The 18,110-nt window shown below is 33.9% G+C and overlaps 2 protein-coding genes across 7 annotated transcripts in view; both read right to left on the reverse strand.

Annotated features, from left to right (window-relative positions):
* Positions 1-18,110, reverse strand: part of LOC138713020 (26S proteasome non-ATPase regulatory subunit 10-like) — a 139,056-nt gene that overhangs the window by 46,658 nt on the left and 74,288 nt on the right. The window contains exon 1 of one of the 4 annotated variants that reach the window (XM_069844730.1): positions 3,832-5,148. The exons of the other annotated variants lie outside the window; for them this stretch is intronic. The gene's annotated coding sequence lies outside the window, so the exon portion shown is untranslated. Of the gene's footprint in view, positions 1-3,831; positions 5,149-18,110 lie in introns of those variants that run through there. 4 annotated transcript variants of the gene reach the window in all.
* Positions 6,346-16,583, reverse strand: LOC138712793 (uncharacterized). Of its 3 annotated transcripts, none has more exons than XM_069844626.1 (4): positions 16,525-16,583; positions 13,304-13,376; positions 10,926-10,969; positions 6,346-9,235 (listed from the first exon to the last, which is right to left on the reverse strand). In XM_069844626.1, the coding sequence occupies exons 2-4, from the start codon at positions 13,316-13,318 to the stop codon at positions 7,069-7,071; spliced, it is 2,226 nt and encodes a 741-aa protein (XP_069700727.1). In that variant the 5' UTR covers positions 13,319-13,376; positions 16,525-16,583; the 3' UTR covers positions 6,346-7,068. The 3 variants fall into 3 exon arrangements, with proteins under 3 accessions (XP_069700727.1, XP_069700728.1, XP_069700729.1); XM_069844627.1 differs by having other exon boundaries at positions 16,529-16,579; XM_069844628.1 differs by lacking the exon at positions 16,525-16,583 and adding an exon at positions 16,178-16,509.

Genomic DNA, 18,110 nt, shown 5'->3' on the forward strand with positions numbered 1-18,110 from the left:
CGGAGACTGGAAATCCAATACTGTCGCAGAAGGTTATGTTCTGTTACTATAATAATTAGCGTTAATTGTAAATAATATTCAAATAAATTCAATTTGTTATCTTTTTTTTTCAATTCTAAATCAATTTCCAGGTTATATCAAGCCTAATATTCATGTTATTCTCTAGATTATATCAAGGTCAATGACATTCGTGCCTCGGAAAAATCAATACTTTCGCGTCTGCGCACATCTCACAATTCAGGTCAGTTCCGCTCCTCACTTACATAACCATAAAATGAATACTTATGAATAATTTCAAGTTAGAAATATGGTTGAGCATAAAAAGTCGTATGAAACTTGTCTATAATGGTAATTCAGACGCTCGTATGAAAATTATGAAACTCGCTTGCGCTCGTTTCATAAACAAACATACTCGCGTCTTAATTACTACCATTATAGGCTCGTTGCACAATGTACTATTAAACGTCACCTGAAAGGAATGAAATCAAACTTTATGAACCTGAATTAAATGTAGCTTTCTTTTCGTCTCACTGTAGCCTAGGCCTACTTACAGCCTACGAACTATTTTTTTTAGTTACTGTCAACCAGTGCGATGCGGTGTTTTGTGCGTTATGTTACACATATACGAGGTTAGGAACAATTTTAGGGATTTCTCGTAGCGAATCAATTTTTAGGGAATGAGCATCGCTTGTTTCGTAATCTGATTAACATTATAAATATGTTTCATATGTTATTTTTTGTTCAACAGCCTTATAAAACAATTAATAAAGAAATAACATCAGATTTATAATGATGAGGAGATATCATGGTCCATGAAGAAAGAGGTTGCTATGGCAACAATGATGTAGGCCTGTCATTAAATATTATAGCACGGCAAATCGTTTAATGGTATTAACTTTAGGCCTATAGCACAAAATAACAGCCTAGAAGTCATGACGTTTTAGTTGTTATAGTAATATTTTACGCTCTGGTAAAATATTGTGGTATATTATGCATTGATTTTTCACTAACGATAATAGTAATATGCGTTACAAGAGCGGTATGTTAACGTTTTCATGTTCGAGGGAAAGATTGAAAAAGCGAAACGTAGTTCAGCTTTTTTAATTTCCGAGAACATGAAAACAAACATACCGCTCGTGTATCGTACATTATTTTGTGCGAAGATTATTTATTACATACCTGAAAGACGAATTTCTAATTAGTTGCAATGAAATCTCCATCTTGGTTTCTGTTCAATGACGGCAACTTTGGAAAACAAATATATCTATCTTCAACATTGTTGCTATAAAATGTTTTCTGTGTTTACTATATTCCAGCAGGCCGTGATATACGTCTGTCTTTTTTTCCCCCCCAGTCTATAAATGCGAACTTAAAACAAACGGTAAGGTTATGTAATGATTTATTTTTCATTTTAATATTTTAACAATATTATTTATAGAACATATTGCAGTAATAACATCCGCATCTGGAATCTTGTTGATTTTTTTCACGGCTTCCTTAATGTTACTTGTATCAGGAATGCAATAAGTTTCGTGGAGTAGTAGACTTTACTTAATTTTTGCAAATATTTAAAAACAATAATTAACATTGCAATTTAGGTGAAATTGCAGTGGTAAGTTTCCAATTTATAATTATTACTATGTTAAACGTCTCTAAAAATAATATGTTAAAGGCCTAAAGCAGTAAAATGAATGTCGCGCTTAAGCGGTAAGAAGAGGGAAATTGTTATGTGTGTTACGTTGGGAATACTGAATGTGGTATTTCACACTTACCGCGTATTGGTTCTGTGCGGAAAACAAGCAAATACGCACGATCTCGCTCAAAGAATGTTTAAAATGCTGAAGTATTTACAAAAAAAAAAATTATTTTGGTCATATTGCAATTGTTTTAACAGTTCTCCAAGTACTGGTCACATGTTTCGTGTCAATAATAGCACCAGATTTTGTTTACGTTCTTTTTTTTATTTTGTATTTTCTTTCTTTAGAAATATTTTTAGGTTAAATTGAGTTTGGAAATATCTGGATTCACTAGCAGTTAAGTTGTCAAAGCAGAAAAGACAGAAAATGTTAGGAATATGGGCAGATTGTTGCTCGTCGGTATCGCCTACATCCCCCCCTCCACCTATGTGACGCTTAAGAGGTTCCAACCCTGCTGTTGTCAGGTATTAGTCATAAACAATCTGTGACTCTGTTAACACAGTTGTAAAAGTGCTAATCACACAGGACAAATGTTTTTCACCTTTCTATTTTTTATTGGGTCAACTGTTCCTTAAGGCCAATACACGCAGTTAAAATTCATAAAAAAAACTATTTTGTAGAATGGTGCGTTAAAATTTTCTATAGTAATGTCACAAGAGGTCTGAGATTTATTAAGACTTTTTCGTGAATAAAATAAAAAATGTAAGTAATAGTCTATATCCCTAAAATTTGCTCACAAAATGTTAATAATTGTATATTTATGAATACTTAACCTATTCACATATTCTGAAGTTGAAGTAGATGAATATCGATTACTACAATAAATAAATTGAATGTTATTCAGTAATGCCAATTGAGAAAAGCGAAATACAGGTTTAACAATGTTAATTACACGTACTGCGCTTTTCTCTTGTTATTATAACAGAAATACGTTTTCATTATCTGCTGAAATCATAATTTAATACATTTTATAATATACAGTAATTACAAATAACCAGATTGTCATTTTGTTTAGATAAAATGGACATGAAATTAGATGATGAAGATGTAGCCTAAATATGCAAGTAGGATTTGGCACTTTATTAAAGTACACTGGATTCATGCTCATCGATTTATGGGGCAACACTTGGCGACACTGACTAAACAAAAGAATGACAATGCGATAAATTGATAGACTAGTGATAAATGGAAATGCAAAAATCATCGCGATGTATGACTGTCATTGGTGGAAATTCACAATAATTTCATTACACTTCGTTGGTCGAAAATGGAATGACGTCATATAAACGAAATAGGCCTAGTCTAAGCAATTTTTGGACAATATTTAATATCTTCTGTTTCATATTTCCAAATTTGTGTCATATTATGGTACTTTTAGGACATGCAAATACATTTTATGGTAGGTAAGTAACCTTACACAATGAAAATACAATTCTGTCGTCGATTTGCAAAAGGAGACATCCAAAACAACAAAGTGTTGGGAAATCGCAAAAAAACCATAACAGACTTAAAAAATTAAAATGTTCATGGATCCTGAAGGTATGTATCCATAGTGATGTAATTAGAAAAAAATATATGAACATTTTAATTTGTTAACTTCGTTATAGTTTTTTCGATTTTCCAACACTTTGTTATTTTGGACATGTCCCCTTTTGCAAATAGACGACAGAATTGTGCTACGTTTGTGAAAAGTAATAATTTTTTTTTTTTCGTAGAAATGATCCATTTTTAGCCACTTTTAAATTCGGAGTTTGTAATATTCCATGAGGTTTTAGGAATCTGAACTGTTTTTTCTGTCACCTTTCAGTATAGACTACCTAATTTTCGTTTCTGAAAAAAAAAAAAAACAATAAAATATGGCTTTAAAAAAAATAGGCTGTCATGACAGACCACGGTTTTACTAAAACATTTCTACTCAGACTGGCAAAACCATTAAAATTCTAGCCCCCACTGATGAACATTAGAAATAGACCGCTACTACAAAACACCTTGACTCCACTTATACACAGGCTACAGGACTTAATAGAAGTGTTATAACATGCCTTATTTTATATTCAACATCGATTATTAAGACACTTACTTGTAAAAAATAAAAATTTTCGCCACACTCAACAACAAACACCAAAACACTTACTTGATCAAGTTTAAAGATATAATATCACACTCTGGGTAACGAAGTAAGACACACAAAGACGCCACTAGTCAATCTAGCAACGTAACTTCCGGCTACAACAGCACCAGCTAACTGCGTAATATCCTGCATGACTTCATGTGAACGCGACAAGCCCTTCTTGAATCATGGGACTCAGGAAACGGTTATCAGTTATCAGGACTGCCACGCCAACAGAGTGACGACAATAAGGTTGAAACCCTGGTGATAAAATGTTATCAATTTCGCTCTGTCGTCATGTGAAATTGTACACTAGAAGCTGTAAAGGTAAGCGTTCACTACATCGTATCGCACGCATCGGACGAATCGCACGGATCGGAAAGAGACTATCTTTGCTCTAATTGTTATGTAACCGCGTTCACTATATCGTATCGGACGCATCGCCTCTCGGCAAATCCGTCCACGTTTCTCGGATGGGCAACTTTTCCGATGCGTGCGATCATGGCCTTCTTTAATAAATCAATTTTAATTGGTCAACTGTTACTATTATGTTGTGCCATGTTCAGTGTCGCGCCAAAATGGCAGACGGAAAACTTATTTCGCTTGTAGAAAATTGCGAAGAATTATATAATTTGAGGCGTTTCCATTACGGTAATCAAGTCGTTTCTTGCAAATATATTATGTAACCAATATTTCTTTCGTTTCTTCCTCTTCAATTAAGTCGCATGAAGCAATTACAAATTCTTATTCGCTAACAGTCACAGGCCCGGTTTCTTCAACCTTTGTTAAAATGCACCTAACATAGCGTTAATTAACTGGAAGTTTAAAGTATGAATTGCTGTTAAAAATATTGCGCTTCTTCGAGTTAATATTATTACCTTTGGTCTTTATGATATATTATGATATATTTTGCTAATATTATTAGAAATAACAACTAATATTTTCGAACAATTAACTAATACCATGTTGAATCTTTCGTACACTACTTTTAACACTTGAATATAAATAATTGATTAAATGGCGATCTTACTCGTGTTAATTGTGTAAGCATGTGTGGCTTACAGCTGTTTCGGTGCTACTTGACACCATCCTCAGAGCCTACTAGATCTCGGCGCTATCTCAACTTCGCTGCTTGTTGTGTGGGTGCGTTCGTGTGATGAAGAGTTGTGTCAAATAGTGTGTGTGTTCTGAAATTGATCTGTGTGTTGAGAATTTGATTAGGGTGTGTTTTGGTGTGTCTGTATATTTCATATTGTTCTAGTGTGTTGAGTTTTTTGTTTTTGAGTTGTATGTGTAGGATTTCCATGTCTGTATTTATGTCATTGTATGTGTGGTTAGTATTAGTTATGTGCTCGGCATATGTAGATGTATTGTGTCCTTTGGTTATTGCTTTAACCCTTTCTAACCCAAATTAAATTTACAAGCAATCCATGTAGAAACAAATAGCTGTATTAAGACCAAGTTACGGGAGTGGCAACATTTGAAACAAAACTATATTGATGAAAATGTATGGAAATAGAAATATCTAGCAAAATTTACCTTCATATGTAACACACAAGTATATAAATGCTATAATGTTAATTATTGCCATACGGTATCTATAGGTAAAGAAGGGTTAATGTGTTCTTTGTATCGACAACTCAAACAAATAAATACAACCACACAGGCGTATACAAACTCACATGCAATAGTTGCGACAGTTTCTACATTGGACAGACAGGCAGATGTTTCCAAACTCAACACACTAGAACAATATGAAATATACAGACACACTAAAACATACCCCAATCAAATTCTCAACACAGATCAAATTCAGAACACACACACTATTTGACAAAACTCTTCATCACACGAACGCACACACACAAGAGGCAGCCAAGTTGAGATAGCGCCGAGATCTAGTAGGCTCTGAGGATGGTGTCAAGTGGCATCGAAACAGCTGTAAGCCGCACATGCTTACATAATTAACACGAGTAAGATCGCCATTTAATCAATTAATTAACTAATAATTAATATTACTAATTAATAAGAGTACAGAAGTGCGAAAATTATTAGAATAATCTTAATTTTAAAGGTTTTTTAATAGTTCCTTCCCAAACATTCATCGAGTTGATGAATATTGGTATATAATATTACTATACTGATGTAGGATATATTTACTACTAACAATGCCGGAAAGCATTGTTGTACATTGGTATTTTTCTTATTTTACAATTGTTATGGGAATTCAGAAATTATTATATTATGTTGGCGGAATTGGAAACATAAAAAATTAATTAAGAAATGCTTTAAACAAATTGTTCTTTGCGTTTACATTGTTGTGAAGGTTCAAATGAACGTATACATCTGTTTTGTACATATAATTTTTTATGTTTCCAATTCCGCCAACATAATATAATAATTTCTGAATTCCCATAACAATTGTAAAATAAGAAAAATACCAATGTACAACAATACTTTCCGGTATTGTTAGTAGTAAATATATCCTACATCAGTAAAGTAATATATACCAATATTCATCAATTCAATTAATATTTGTGAAGGAACTATTAAAAAAACCTTTAAAATTAAGATTATTCTAATAATTTTCACACCTCTGTATGTTTATTAAAAACAGAATTATGATAATATTATTAGTTAATATTATTTATTTCTTACTAATAATATTAGTACAAATGTTTTATGAAACAGATCCCAGGTCAAAATGCTTGTTTACACTTTCTGAATGATCTTCTCTCTCAACCGACGTCTTTCTATTGACCGCAGTAGATCTGACACGCTTGTTTTCTTGTACCAATGCGCTACTTCCGCTGGAGTCCTTCCAAATTCATCCCGAGAAGATACGTTAGCCCCGTACTGCAGGAGGCTTTGTACGATAAGCAGATGTCCTTCACGAGCTGCAACATGGAGGGGCGTGTACCCACACACAGAATCTCGAACCTTGACACTAGACCCGCACTGAAGAAGGAGTTCTGCTATGAGGACCCGTCCACTCTTTGCTGCCCACCAAAGAGGTGTCTCCAGCACGTGGTTCCTTGCATCCAGAGATCTTCCACTTCGTCTCAACACATCCACCACAAATGTAATAAGAGACAAATTTCCAGATCTCACAGCGTAATGCAGTAAATTATCATTGTATTTATCGCATATATCCATGTCGAAGTTGGGAATAAACAACACCTTGACAACGTCTAGCTTGCCCTTTTCCGCAGCTCTCAGCAAAGCTGTACTCCCGTGTTCGTCCCTTGACCACACTTTCGCTCATCCTTGAATGAGTAACCTCACTGCACCAAGCTGGCCTGCTTCAGCTGCCCACATGAGGGGCGTTGTATCAAATCTACTGTCCCGAGCTTCTGGATTAGCTTTGTGATCCAATAAAAACTTCATAAGCTTCAGTTGCCCAAATCTAGCAGCTTCATGGAGGAGGGTGGCTTTTGTTTTGCAACCTCTGTACTCCAAAATGACTTCGTGGCCAACTTTTATGTCACATTTCATCAAGAATATCATGAAATGTGTAAATCCATTCCTGGCGATAGTTCTTAATGCCTTCTGTGCGTAATCTTCAACACGTACATTGTGTCTTGTCATTACAAGATCCTTGAAATCTGGTTGTTTCTGTAAAATCAATCCGATGACCAAAGGGGAGACACCTATCTTGTCAGCCAAACGTAGAGGTCTCCATCGGAAGACTTTGTCCTCTACAGAAGGATCTGCCCCGTGTTCTAACAACATCCCCAGTAGCTCAATAGTTACGTCGTCAGTTTGTAACATACTAGCACAGTTCGTAACAGCCATATGCAGAACTGTCCTTCCACCTTCGTCCTTTAAATTCACATCGAATTTGGCATCAGATAAATATCGTTCCACGGTAGAAACATCCCTATTCAAAACTGCAAGATGTAATTCAGATTTCTGACATAATACTCTATCAAAGAAATATCTCAGAATCTCAAACTTTTGATCGAAAAGCTTCTCTCTCAAAAAATCACTAACACGCTTGTAATTTTTATGAAACCAAAGAGCTGCAAAATACCCAACAAAAGTATCGTGTACGAAAATAGCTTTCTCTTTTACTATATTCTTAATAACAGTCATTGACCTGTGACCTTCTGCTGTTTTTACGAAATGTTTAATTTTTTCAAAATCTGGAACAGTGCCTGTCAATTTCTTCACTTCCTCACGTGATAAGAAAGTCAATAAAGCGCAAGTCATGTAAATTTCTTGGAACTGAGCTATGAAACTGGATTCTGTAGCGTCTTTATTCAGAGTTATCAAATTTCTGTTTATAAATTCACTGTAGATATTAACAACACTGAATGTATTTGGTAGATGCTGTGTAGATTCGCCAGAAAATTTACTTAAATGTACTTCGTTTGCCACTGCAAGAATTTTAAGTTGCAGAGGATTTAATTTGAAAGTTACGTCATTAACTAAATTTCTTCTCACTGTCAGTAATAGTTTATCAGCAAAGCTATTTAATGTAGATTCTGTTACGTCAGGTAGAGCATTTTTCCAGTACTTTGTTAAAAATTGTGTCTGATTTTCTTCTGAGAAAAGCTGAAAAGTAAAAGCTATTGAAGAAAGGGAATTTTCTAGTTTTTTACTTAATTCAGGTTCAACTGCTATCCACAATTTCCTCAGTTTAGTTGCTAAAAGTTTTTGCAATAAGAGAATTACGTTTTCTGAAAAGTTCGAATCTATTTCGCTATATCCATCAACAATCACACATACGTCTTCCATTTTCTGAAGTTTACATTTCAGTGTGTCCTTTTCTTCTGGTGTCACACCGACAGTTTCAACAAGAAAATCAACTACGTTCAGTTCTTCTTGGATCTCTGATAATTTTTCATGATGTTGAGTGAGATCTAACACAAAGATATTCACTGGAGGACTTATTTTTTCTGTAGCTTGAGCCAGATGAGACAGAAACGTGGACTTTCCCATTCCAGCCTCAGCTGAAACAATTGCCACACGATGAGAAATGTCCGTTAATGATTTCACGTCTTTATAAACTGAAACGCTGTTTTTCAAGTTCTTACAAATAATGTCCATGTCTCCCTTTGAATGCTTCCATTTTAATTCATTTTTTTCGTCGTGGAGCCAGTGAACGTTGTCAGTTGTGTTTAACAATTTGAGGAAATCGTCTTCTGAATTTATAGCAACGCAGACACTGCCGTTTTCAGACTGTCTGCCATCTTGCCACGTCTCCATTGTATACACCATTTTGTTTCGTGGCACAGCCTCCTGAAGTTCTCCATGCGATGAGCCGCTGATCGCGAAGGTCACTTGCGACTCTGTGGCTGAGTGTGATAAGATATCGCGATTCACAACGTCGGTGATTTGCAGAACGCGAGGTATGTAGTATTCCAAGTCCTCCTGTAGGATGTCTCCTAAAACTGCAGATTTGGGATGCTCACTGGTTGAACTTCTGAAATATAACATAAAAGACCTATAATAAATAATCTGATTCATTTAAAATTTATTTATTTTACATCTTTATTTATTTGCATAGAAATAAATCTAGATAGATATAAAAACTAAAACATATTTAATATATATAATTAGTTGCCCTTTCTCGTTTGCTTATTTAGATTGATAATATTAATATAGATCTTAAGTTTTCTTTAATAGCATAAAAATTAAAAATTTCTGATGTTTTTGCATTATCTCTTTTTTGTGTTACTGTAATTGTAAACGTTCTTGTTTTTTTGTAGTTGAACGTTATTTGTTAGTTTCATCGCTGCTGTCCTAAAATTTTGTATGTGTACACATTTATGGTGGCGTGGAAGAGAAGGCCTGAAGGCCTTAATACCAATGGAGTAAATAAATATATTATATACATATATTTATTGACAGGTTTATTTATTTATTTAAATACTTACTTATTTAATTGTCTGTTTATTTACATATTTATTTATTTGTACGTTTATTTATTCCTTTTCTATATCTACTTATTTAATACCTATATATTTATTTACGTATTTATTTACTTATTTGTTTATTTTTTATTTATTAATTAATTTATTTATCTATTTACCTATTTATTTATTTTATCTAGTTATATACTTATCTATCTAACTGTTTATCTATTTATGAATATATCTACTTATATTTTCATTTATTTACTTATTTGGTTATTTACTTATTTATTTATTCATTCATTTATTTATTCATTTATTATTCTATTTGTTTTTTTGTCTATTTGATTATTTACTTATTAATTTATTTCCTTATCTCTTTATTTATGTATTTAGATATGTATGTATGTATGTATGTATGAATGTATGTATGTATGTATGTATGCATGTATGTATCTATTTATGCATTTATCTACTAATTTTCATTTATTCATTTATTTCTTTATTTATTTTTCGTTTATTTGATTATTCATTTATTAATTTATTTCCTTATCCAATTATTTATTTATTCATTTACTCACTTTCCATTTATTTATTTGTTTATTTATTTATTTACTTATTTATTTCTTTATACATTTCTTTATTTACTTATTTATTTCTTCATTCATTCATTTATTTATTTATTTATTTATTCATTTATTTATTTATTTATATATTTACTTACTTACTTACTTACTTACTTACTTACTTACTTACTTACTTACTTACTTACTTACTTACTTACTTACTTATTTATTTATTTATTTATTTATTTATTTATTTATTTATTTATTTATTTATTTATTTATTTATTTATTTGAATAGTGCAGGCGAAAAACATTCAAAGTCAAAATTATTCTCTTAAAGATGAAATCGTCATCTAATTCAGTATATATTGCTGCAAAATTTGTTTTTCTGATCAGAACTGGTAAAGGAGATTTGCCACCATGGATACAGTTATTCTTTTCTGCTTCTTCATTAGGAACCGCAATAAAAGTTGCAGTAATATACCGAATTAGAAGATACATCACCCTTAAGAGAACTGTGACTTTGATTGTTTTTTCCCTGTACTTCTATTTGTCTGTCTGTCTATCTGTCTCTCTATCTATCTCTCTCTATCTATCCATTCATCCATCCAAACAACCAACCATCCATCCATCCATCCATCCGTCCATCCATCCATCCATCCATCTATTTATAAAGAAAACATGGACTACTTACTCAACGTTAAGAGGATCACTTTCAGGAATTTCAGCATTAGATGCCTGTAACATAATATGAAATTATGGTAAGATACATTTAATAATTATTTTATGTAAATATAATACTGCAATAAGTAACTATGTTATATGTATCTACAGTGTGTTACGGTGAAAACTGAACAGCAGCTTGGAATGAGTCTTTAGAAATATAATGAATAAATCCTGCAGAATTTTGTTGGTAACGTCATAATTTTCGAAAAGCAAGGATCTTCAATAGCCTTGAAAATATTTACTAACTACAGAAAGCTATATTATATATAAAAAATGACACACCTTTCCCGTAAGCAGACGCTTCACATCTCATTTAACTCAGAATGATCTGAATTTCTCACCCTCGAAATGTGATGTTTCCGAAAACAGTACATTTAATCACACATGGTAGGTATATCTATAAAAATATTTTTCCTTGCGATGTGCCTTTGAAATTCCAGGTGAAATCATAATAGGGTCAATTTTGAGTAAAAATGTCTTCCTATTATAGAGCTAAGACCACTGAGACAAAAGTAAGCAAAATGGATCGTAATATTATTAAGTTTTATGCTGGAATGTTTGCATAAAAACTACACAAACCCTATGAATTACTTAGACCCCACTTACTTACTTACTGGCTTTTAAGGAACCCGGAGGTTCATTGCCGCCCTCACATAAGCCCGCCATCGGTCCCTATCCTGTGCAAGATTAATCCAGTCTCTATCATCATATCCCACCTCCCTCAAATCCATTGTAATATTATCCTCCCATCTACGTCTCGGCCTCCCCAAAGATCTTTTTCCCTCCGGCCTTCCAACTAATACTCTATATGCATTTCTGGATTCGCCCAAACGTGCTACATGCCCTGCTCATCTCAAACGTCTCGATTTAATGTTTCTAATTACGTCAGGTGAAGAGTACAATGCGTGCAGCTCTGTGTTGTGTAACTTTCTCCATTCTCCTGTAACTTCATCCCTCTTAGCCCCAAATATTTTCCTAAGCACCTTATTCTCAAACATCCTTAACCTTTGTTCCTCTCTCAAAGTGAGAGTCCAAGTTTCACAGCCATACAGAACAACCGGTAATATAACTGTTTTATAAATTCTAACTTTCAGATTTTTTGACAGCAGACTGGATGATAAAAGCTTCTCAACCGAATAATAACAGGCATTTCCCATATTTATTCTATGTTTAATTTCCTCCCGAGTATCATTTATATGGAATATTAAAAAAAATGTTATTTTTTTAACTACACAAATCCTGTGAAATATTCAGAAAAAAAAATTGTTATGAAAAGAGGTTGTTACAAAGAAATTTTGTATAAAATCTACACAACTTCTATCGAATGTTTAGAAAAAATTATTATGAAATACAAGCCTTAAAAAGAAAAAAGTGAAAATACAGTGTGTCCGTGAATTAGGCCTAATGGTTGTAATAAAACAAGATAGATGAAACAGCCAATAAGTCATTGCAGAAAACTGGATTCATTTGGGAATTAATACCATAGTTAGGTAGGCTACTTCACAATCATCTTATGTTAAATTAACTATTTCTGTTTTTGTACTCTCCACTCCCATTTCTGTACTGTACGAACAATAATGAGACCTGTATAATGTCACATTAATTTCCTGTTTAAGTTTTATCACGGGTGGCTATATTCTAAACTGCTTTGTTTTAAACATCATTTCAAGGCCTACTGCAACTAACGATGTCACCATAGTAACAGAAAGTGTGCCTGGATTTCTGGAATATCAAGAGAAATTAACGTTTTAACACAGTCTAGCATATACAGTCACGAAGCTTGAGTTGTTGAGGGTACTAGGAACAATAGACTGTGCCGGTACTATTTCGCATTGTCTGTTATGAGGCGATAGTAGCGATCCTAGTGGTTAGCAACTATCTATGGATGCATATTTACTACGTATTGAGCTTCGTGACTGTATATGCTGTATGTGGTTTTACGTTTAAAGAGAATAAGAATAAGTGAGAATGTGAATAAACAAATGAATGAATAATGACAGAATGGGAAATAAAATATGCTATGTGCAAGAATATGGAGGTAATTCGGAGTCAGATGAATACGCTGTATCTATTGATCTTGAAAATGGTACCAAATAACTTAATAATTCCAATTTGGACATAAATGTTTCTCTTAACAGAGGGTTTAGAATTCATTACAGAGACTTGAGAGGTAAAGAGTAAGCTTACTATAAGATGTATTAAAAGAAGAAGAAGAAGAAGGAGCCGATCGCAACATATTTCACGGCTCCTATTGGATCACAATAAAATATCGCGATATGTGTAGGAAATAATATAAAATATATTTGTTTAGTTACTTGTCCATCAAATTCAAATGTGTCTACTTACAAATTCCTGCTCCATAATATAATCTCTGATCGGAAGTGCGGGATAGATTCAATATTCTGCCCTCTCTTGAAAACTGTGAACATTAACAATAGAAACGACTTCAGAATACGGGAACAGCAGCTCGAGAACAGCCATTTTATTTTCATGTTTACTAACAATTATAAATTGGTGACCTGATGATAATATTACGTACAGATTAGGAGTTAGTATTTCTTAAAAAAAAAACAAACAAAAATAACAAGACTTCCCTGTGCAGAGTTAGGCAGGTATTAGACTACAAAAACACAAATTTCTCAGTTTCTTCTTTTATCATCATCATCATCATCATCATCATCATCATCATCAACAACATTTCACGATTTAAGCCATCAAGCCTCGTTGCGGTCTCAAAGGTTTTAGTCAAAAATGTGTATCCAAACACAGTGTTGCCACTTGAATTATTAAAATATTAACTAAAGTAAATAAATTATTTTCTATTTCATTCGGAAAAATTGACATTATTTTCCGTGTCCTGTGTGTTCAATGTGTACCATTTCTTCCATATATATATTTAATTATCATTACTTACTTCCTTGCGGCTTTTAAGAAACCCGGAGGTTCATTGCCGCCCTCACATAAGCCCGCCATCGGTCCCTATCCTGTGCAAGATTAATCCATTCTCTATCATCATATCCCACCTCCCTCAAATCCATTTTAATATTATCCTCCCATCTACGTCTCGGCCTCCCCAAAGGTCTTTTTCCCTCCAGCCTCCCAACTAATACCCTATATGCATTTTTGGATTCGCCTATACGTGCTACATGCCCTGCCCATCTCAAACGTCTGGATTTAATGTTCCTAATTATGTCAGGTGAAGAATACAATGCGTGCAGTTCTGCGTTGTGTAACTTTCTCCATTCTCCTGTAACTTCATCCCTCTTAGCCCAAATATTTTCTCAAACACCCTTAACCTCTGTTCCTCTCTCAAAGTGAGAGTCCAAGTTTTACAACCATAAGGAACAACCGGTAATATAATTATTTTATAAATTCTGACTTTCAGATTTTTTGACAGCAGGCTGGATGACAAAAGCTTCTCAACCGAATAATAACAGGGATTTCCCATATTTATTCTGCGTTTAATTTCCTCCCGAGTGTCATTTATATTTGTTACTGTTGCTCCAAGATATTTGAATTTTTCACCTCTTCACAGGATAAATTTCCAATGTCTTTTCGCAATTTTTGTATGTAATAATAATTATTATTAATATTATTATTATTATTATTATTATTATTATTATTATTATTATTATCCCTGGCCTGGGTCTCCTCCGAGGTAGACTTACTTATTTGCTGCATATCATGTTATGAAAATGAATAAAATAAAATATAGGCTATATAGATATATATATTATTTTAATGTACCGCAGTACATATGATATTTCCATGCAGATATTCTGCGTCATCATACGATGAAAGAGTAATGGAACGGAGAAAAGTTTTCTCCGGCACCGGGATTTGAACCCGGGTTTTCAGCTCTACGTGCTGATCCTTTATCCACCAAGCCACACCGGATACTCATCCCGGTGTCGGACAGAATCGTCTCAGTTTAAGTTCCAACTCTTGGGTTCCCTCTAGTGGCCGCCCTCTGCACTACGTCATAGATGTCTATGAACCTAGGACCGAAGTCCACACATGTGCTGAGGTGCACTCGTTATGAGTGACTAGTTGGCCGGGATCCGACGGAATAAGCGCCGTCTTAAATCACGAAGTGATTTACGCATATCATATATATTATTTTAATGTACCGAAGTACATATGATATTCGTGCGAGATCTTGCGTATTTGCTTGCTTTCCGCACAAAACCAATACGCGGTAAGTGTGAAATACCACATTCAGTATTCCCAACGTAACACACATAACAATTTCCCTCTTCTTACCGCTTAAGCGCCATATTCATTTTACTGCTTTAGGCTTTTAACATATTATTTTTAGAGATGTTTAACATAGTAATAATTATAAATTGGAAACTTACCACTGCAATTTCACCTAAATTGCAATGTTAATTATTGTTTTTAAATATTTGCAAAAATTAAGTAAACTCTACAACACCACAAAAGCTACTGCATTTGTAATGCAAGTAACATTAAGGAAGCCATGAAAAAATCAACAAGATTCCAGATGCCGATGTTATTACTGCAATATGTTATATAAATAATATTGTTAAAATATTAAAATGAAAAATAAATCATTACATAACCTTACCGTTTGTTTTAAGTTCGCATTTATAGACTGGGGGAAAAAAAGACAGACGTATATCACGGCCTGCTGGAATATAGTAAACACAGAAAACATTTTGTAGCAACAATGTTGAAGATAGATATATTTGTTTTCCAAAGTTGCCGTCATTGAACAGAAACCAAGATGGAGATTTCATTGCAACTAATTAGAAATTCCTCTTTCAGGTATGTAATAAACGATCTTCGCACAAAATAATGTACGATGCACGAGCGGTATGTTTGTTTTCATGTTCTCGGAAATTAAAAAAGCTCAACTACGTTTCGCTTTTTCAATCTTTTCCTCGAACATGAAAACTTCAACATACCGCTCTTGTAACGCATATTACTATTCCATGCAGATATTCTGCGTCATCATAAGAGAGAATTTTTGTCCGTTCCATTAATCTTTCAACGTATATAGAAATATGAAGATAATTCAACATTTGTGTGAGAGACTATAAATGTAAAACATCATATTTACCCGACCACTTGAAACGAAAACAATCCACTCATTCTGTAGAAACAGAACAACTGTAACCTACAAATTTATGTAAATTAAGACCAAGTGAAACTCTTTAATTGTAATAGTGATAAAAAATAAAAGACAAATAAGCTTACATATTGTTATAATGACGCAAATATGTTCTTCGTTTACGTAAACAACTTCACCGAAAACGAATGGAACTATCGGGTACCGGCATGCATTCGATAGTGAAAAACATTCGACACTGTCCATCAATAACACATACAGACCAGTAGAATGTGGATGAAATTGGAGATGCACTATTCACTATAAAATTTGCTTTCAACAGACTGTACTCTTCTCAGCTGATACGTGTAACTTTCGTGCCTTTGACGTCACTAGTGTTTCATTAAGTTTACAGAGAGAACTATCGTAAAACAGAAAATCCAAACACATGGCACGTAACACAAAACACTGTAAAATAAATGCAACACACACTCACCAACCTGTCACATTTGGACCGTCAGGCAGTGCCAGAATTTCTATACTGTTTCAATTCTGACACCGATACGCAATTATCTTTTATCTTTTATCAGACAGATGAACCACGGATTCGTTATCTTCCAGCAGGAGTGGCTGCAAACCCGTGCGTAAGAGGGCGAAATCTAGCATGACAGTTAACTCATCAATACCAGGTAACAGATGGGGTGAAGTACCACGGTACAAGGAAAATCAAAGGAAAGAAGGTGAAACGCGGAGAAACAAGGGGAATTCAATGAATGCAAAGAGAATACAAGAACAAGAGCAATATATGAGCCGTTGAGAGCAGAAGTGGTGTAAGTCAAAAATGGGTAATGAAGGTTAAAGTAAACATTCTGCAAAATACAGCCCAAAGTAGCAATTAATATTCAATTTATTTAAACTATTAGTAGTCAGTGGATAGCACGTCGGAAATATTAACTGCTACTTTGGGCTGTATTTTACAGAAATTTACTTTAAACCTCATTACCCAATTTTAACTTACACCACTTCTGCTCTGAACGGGTCATATACGAAGAAGAAGGGAATTCAAGAAGTACAAGGGCAATATAAGAACGAGAGACATACACGAACAACAAAGGGAATACAAAAACAAGGGGAATAGAGGAAGAACAAGGGGAATTCAAAGAGTACAAGAGGAATGCAAGGAAAATAGAGGACGAACAAGGGGAATTCAAGAAGTACAAGGGCAATACAAAAGCAAGAGGTATACACGAAAAACAAAGGGAATACAAAAAGAAGGAAAATAGAAGACGAACAAGGGAATTAAAGAAGTACAAGGGCAATACAAAAGCAAGAGGTATACACGAAAAACAAAGGAATACAAAAACAAGGGGAATAGAGAAAGAACAAGGGAAATTCAAAGTGTACAAGAGGAATACAAGGAAAATAGAGGACGAACAAGGGAATTAAAGAAGTACAAGGGCAATACAAAAGCAAGAGATATACACGAAAAACAAAGGGAATACAAAAACAAGGAGAATAGAGGAAGAACAAGGGAAATTCAAAGTGTACAAGAGGAATACAAGGAAAATAGAGGACGAACAAGGGGAATTAAAGAAGTACGAGGGCAATACAAAAGCAAGAGGTATACACGAAGAACAAAGGAAATACAAAAAGAAGGAAAATAGAGGACGAACAAGGGAATTAAAGAAGTGCAAGGGCAATACAAAAGCAAGAGGTATACACGAAAAACAAAGAGAATACAAAAACAAGGGGAATAGAGGAAGAACAAGGGAAATTCAAAGTGTACAAAAGGGATACAAGGAAAATAGAGGATGAACAAGGGGAATTCAAGAAGTACAAGGGCAATACAAAAGCAAGAGGTATACACGAAGAACAAAGGGAATACAAAAACAAGGGGAATAGAGGAAGAACAAGGGAAATTCAAAGAGTACAAGAGGAATGCAAGGAAAATAGAAGACGAACAAGGGAATTAAAGAAGTACAAGGGCATTACAAAAGCAAGAGGTATACACGAAAAACAAAGGGAATACAAAAACAAGGGGAATAGAGGAAGAACAAGGGAAATTCAAAGTGTACAAGAGGA

Source organism: Periplaneta americana, chromosome 2 (assembly GCF_040183065.1).
Source record: "Periplaneta americana isolate PAMFEO1 chromosome 2, P.americana_PAMFEO1_priV1, whole genome shotgun sequence".
Lineage (NCBI taxonomy): Eukaryota > Metazoa > Arthropoda > Insecta > Blattodea > Blattidae > Periplaneta > Periplaneta americana.

Coding starts and splice junctions, on each gene's coding strand:
- LOC138712793 (XM_069844626.1), bottom strand. Junction 9,236..10,925: donor AGTGATCCTCTTAACGTTGA/GTAAGTAGTCCA, acceptor GTTATATTTCAG/AAGTTCAACCAGTGAGCATC.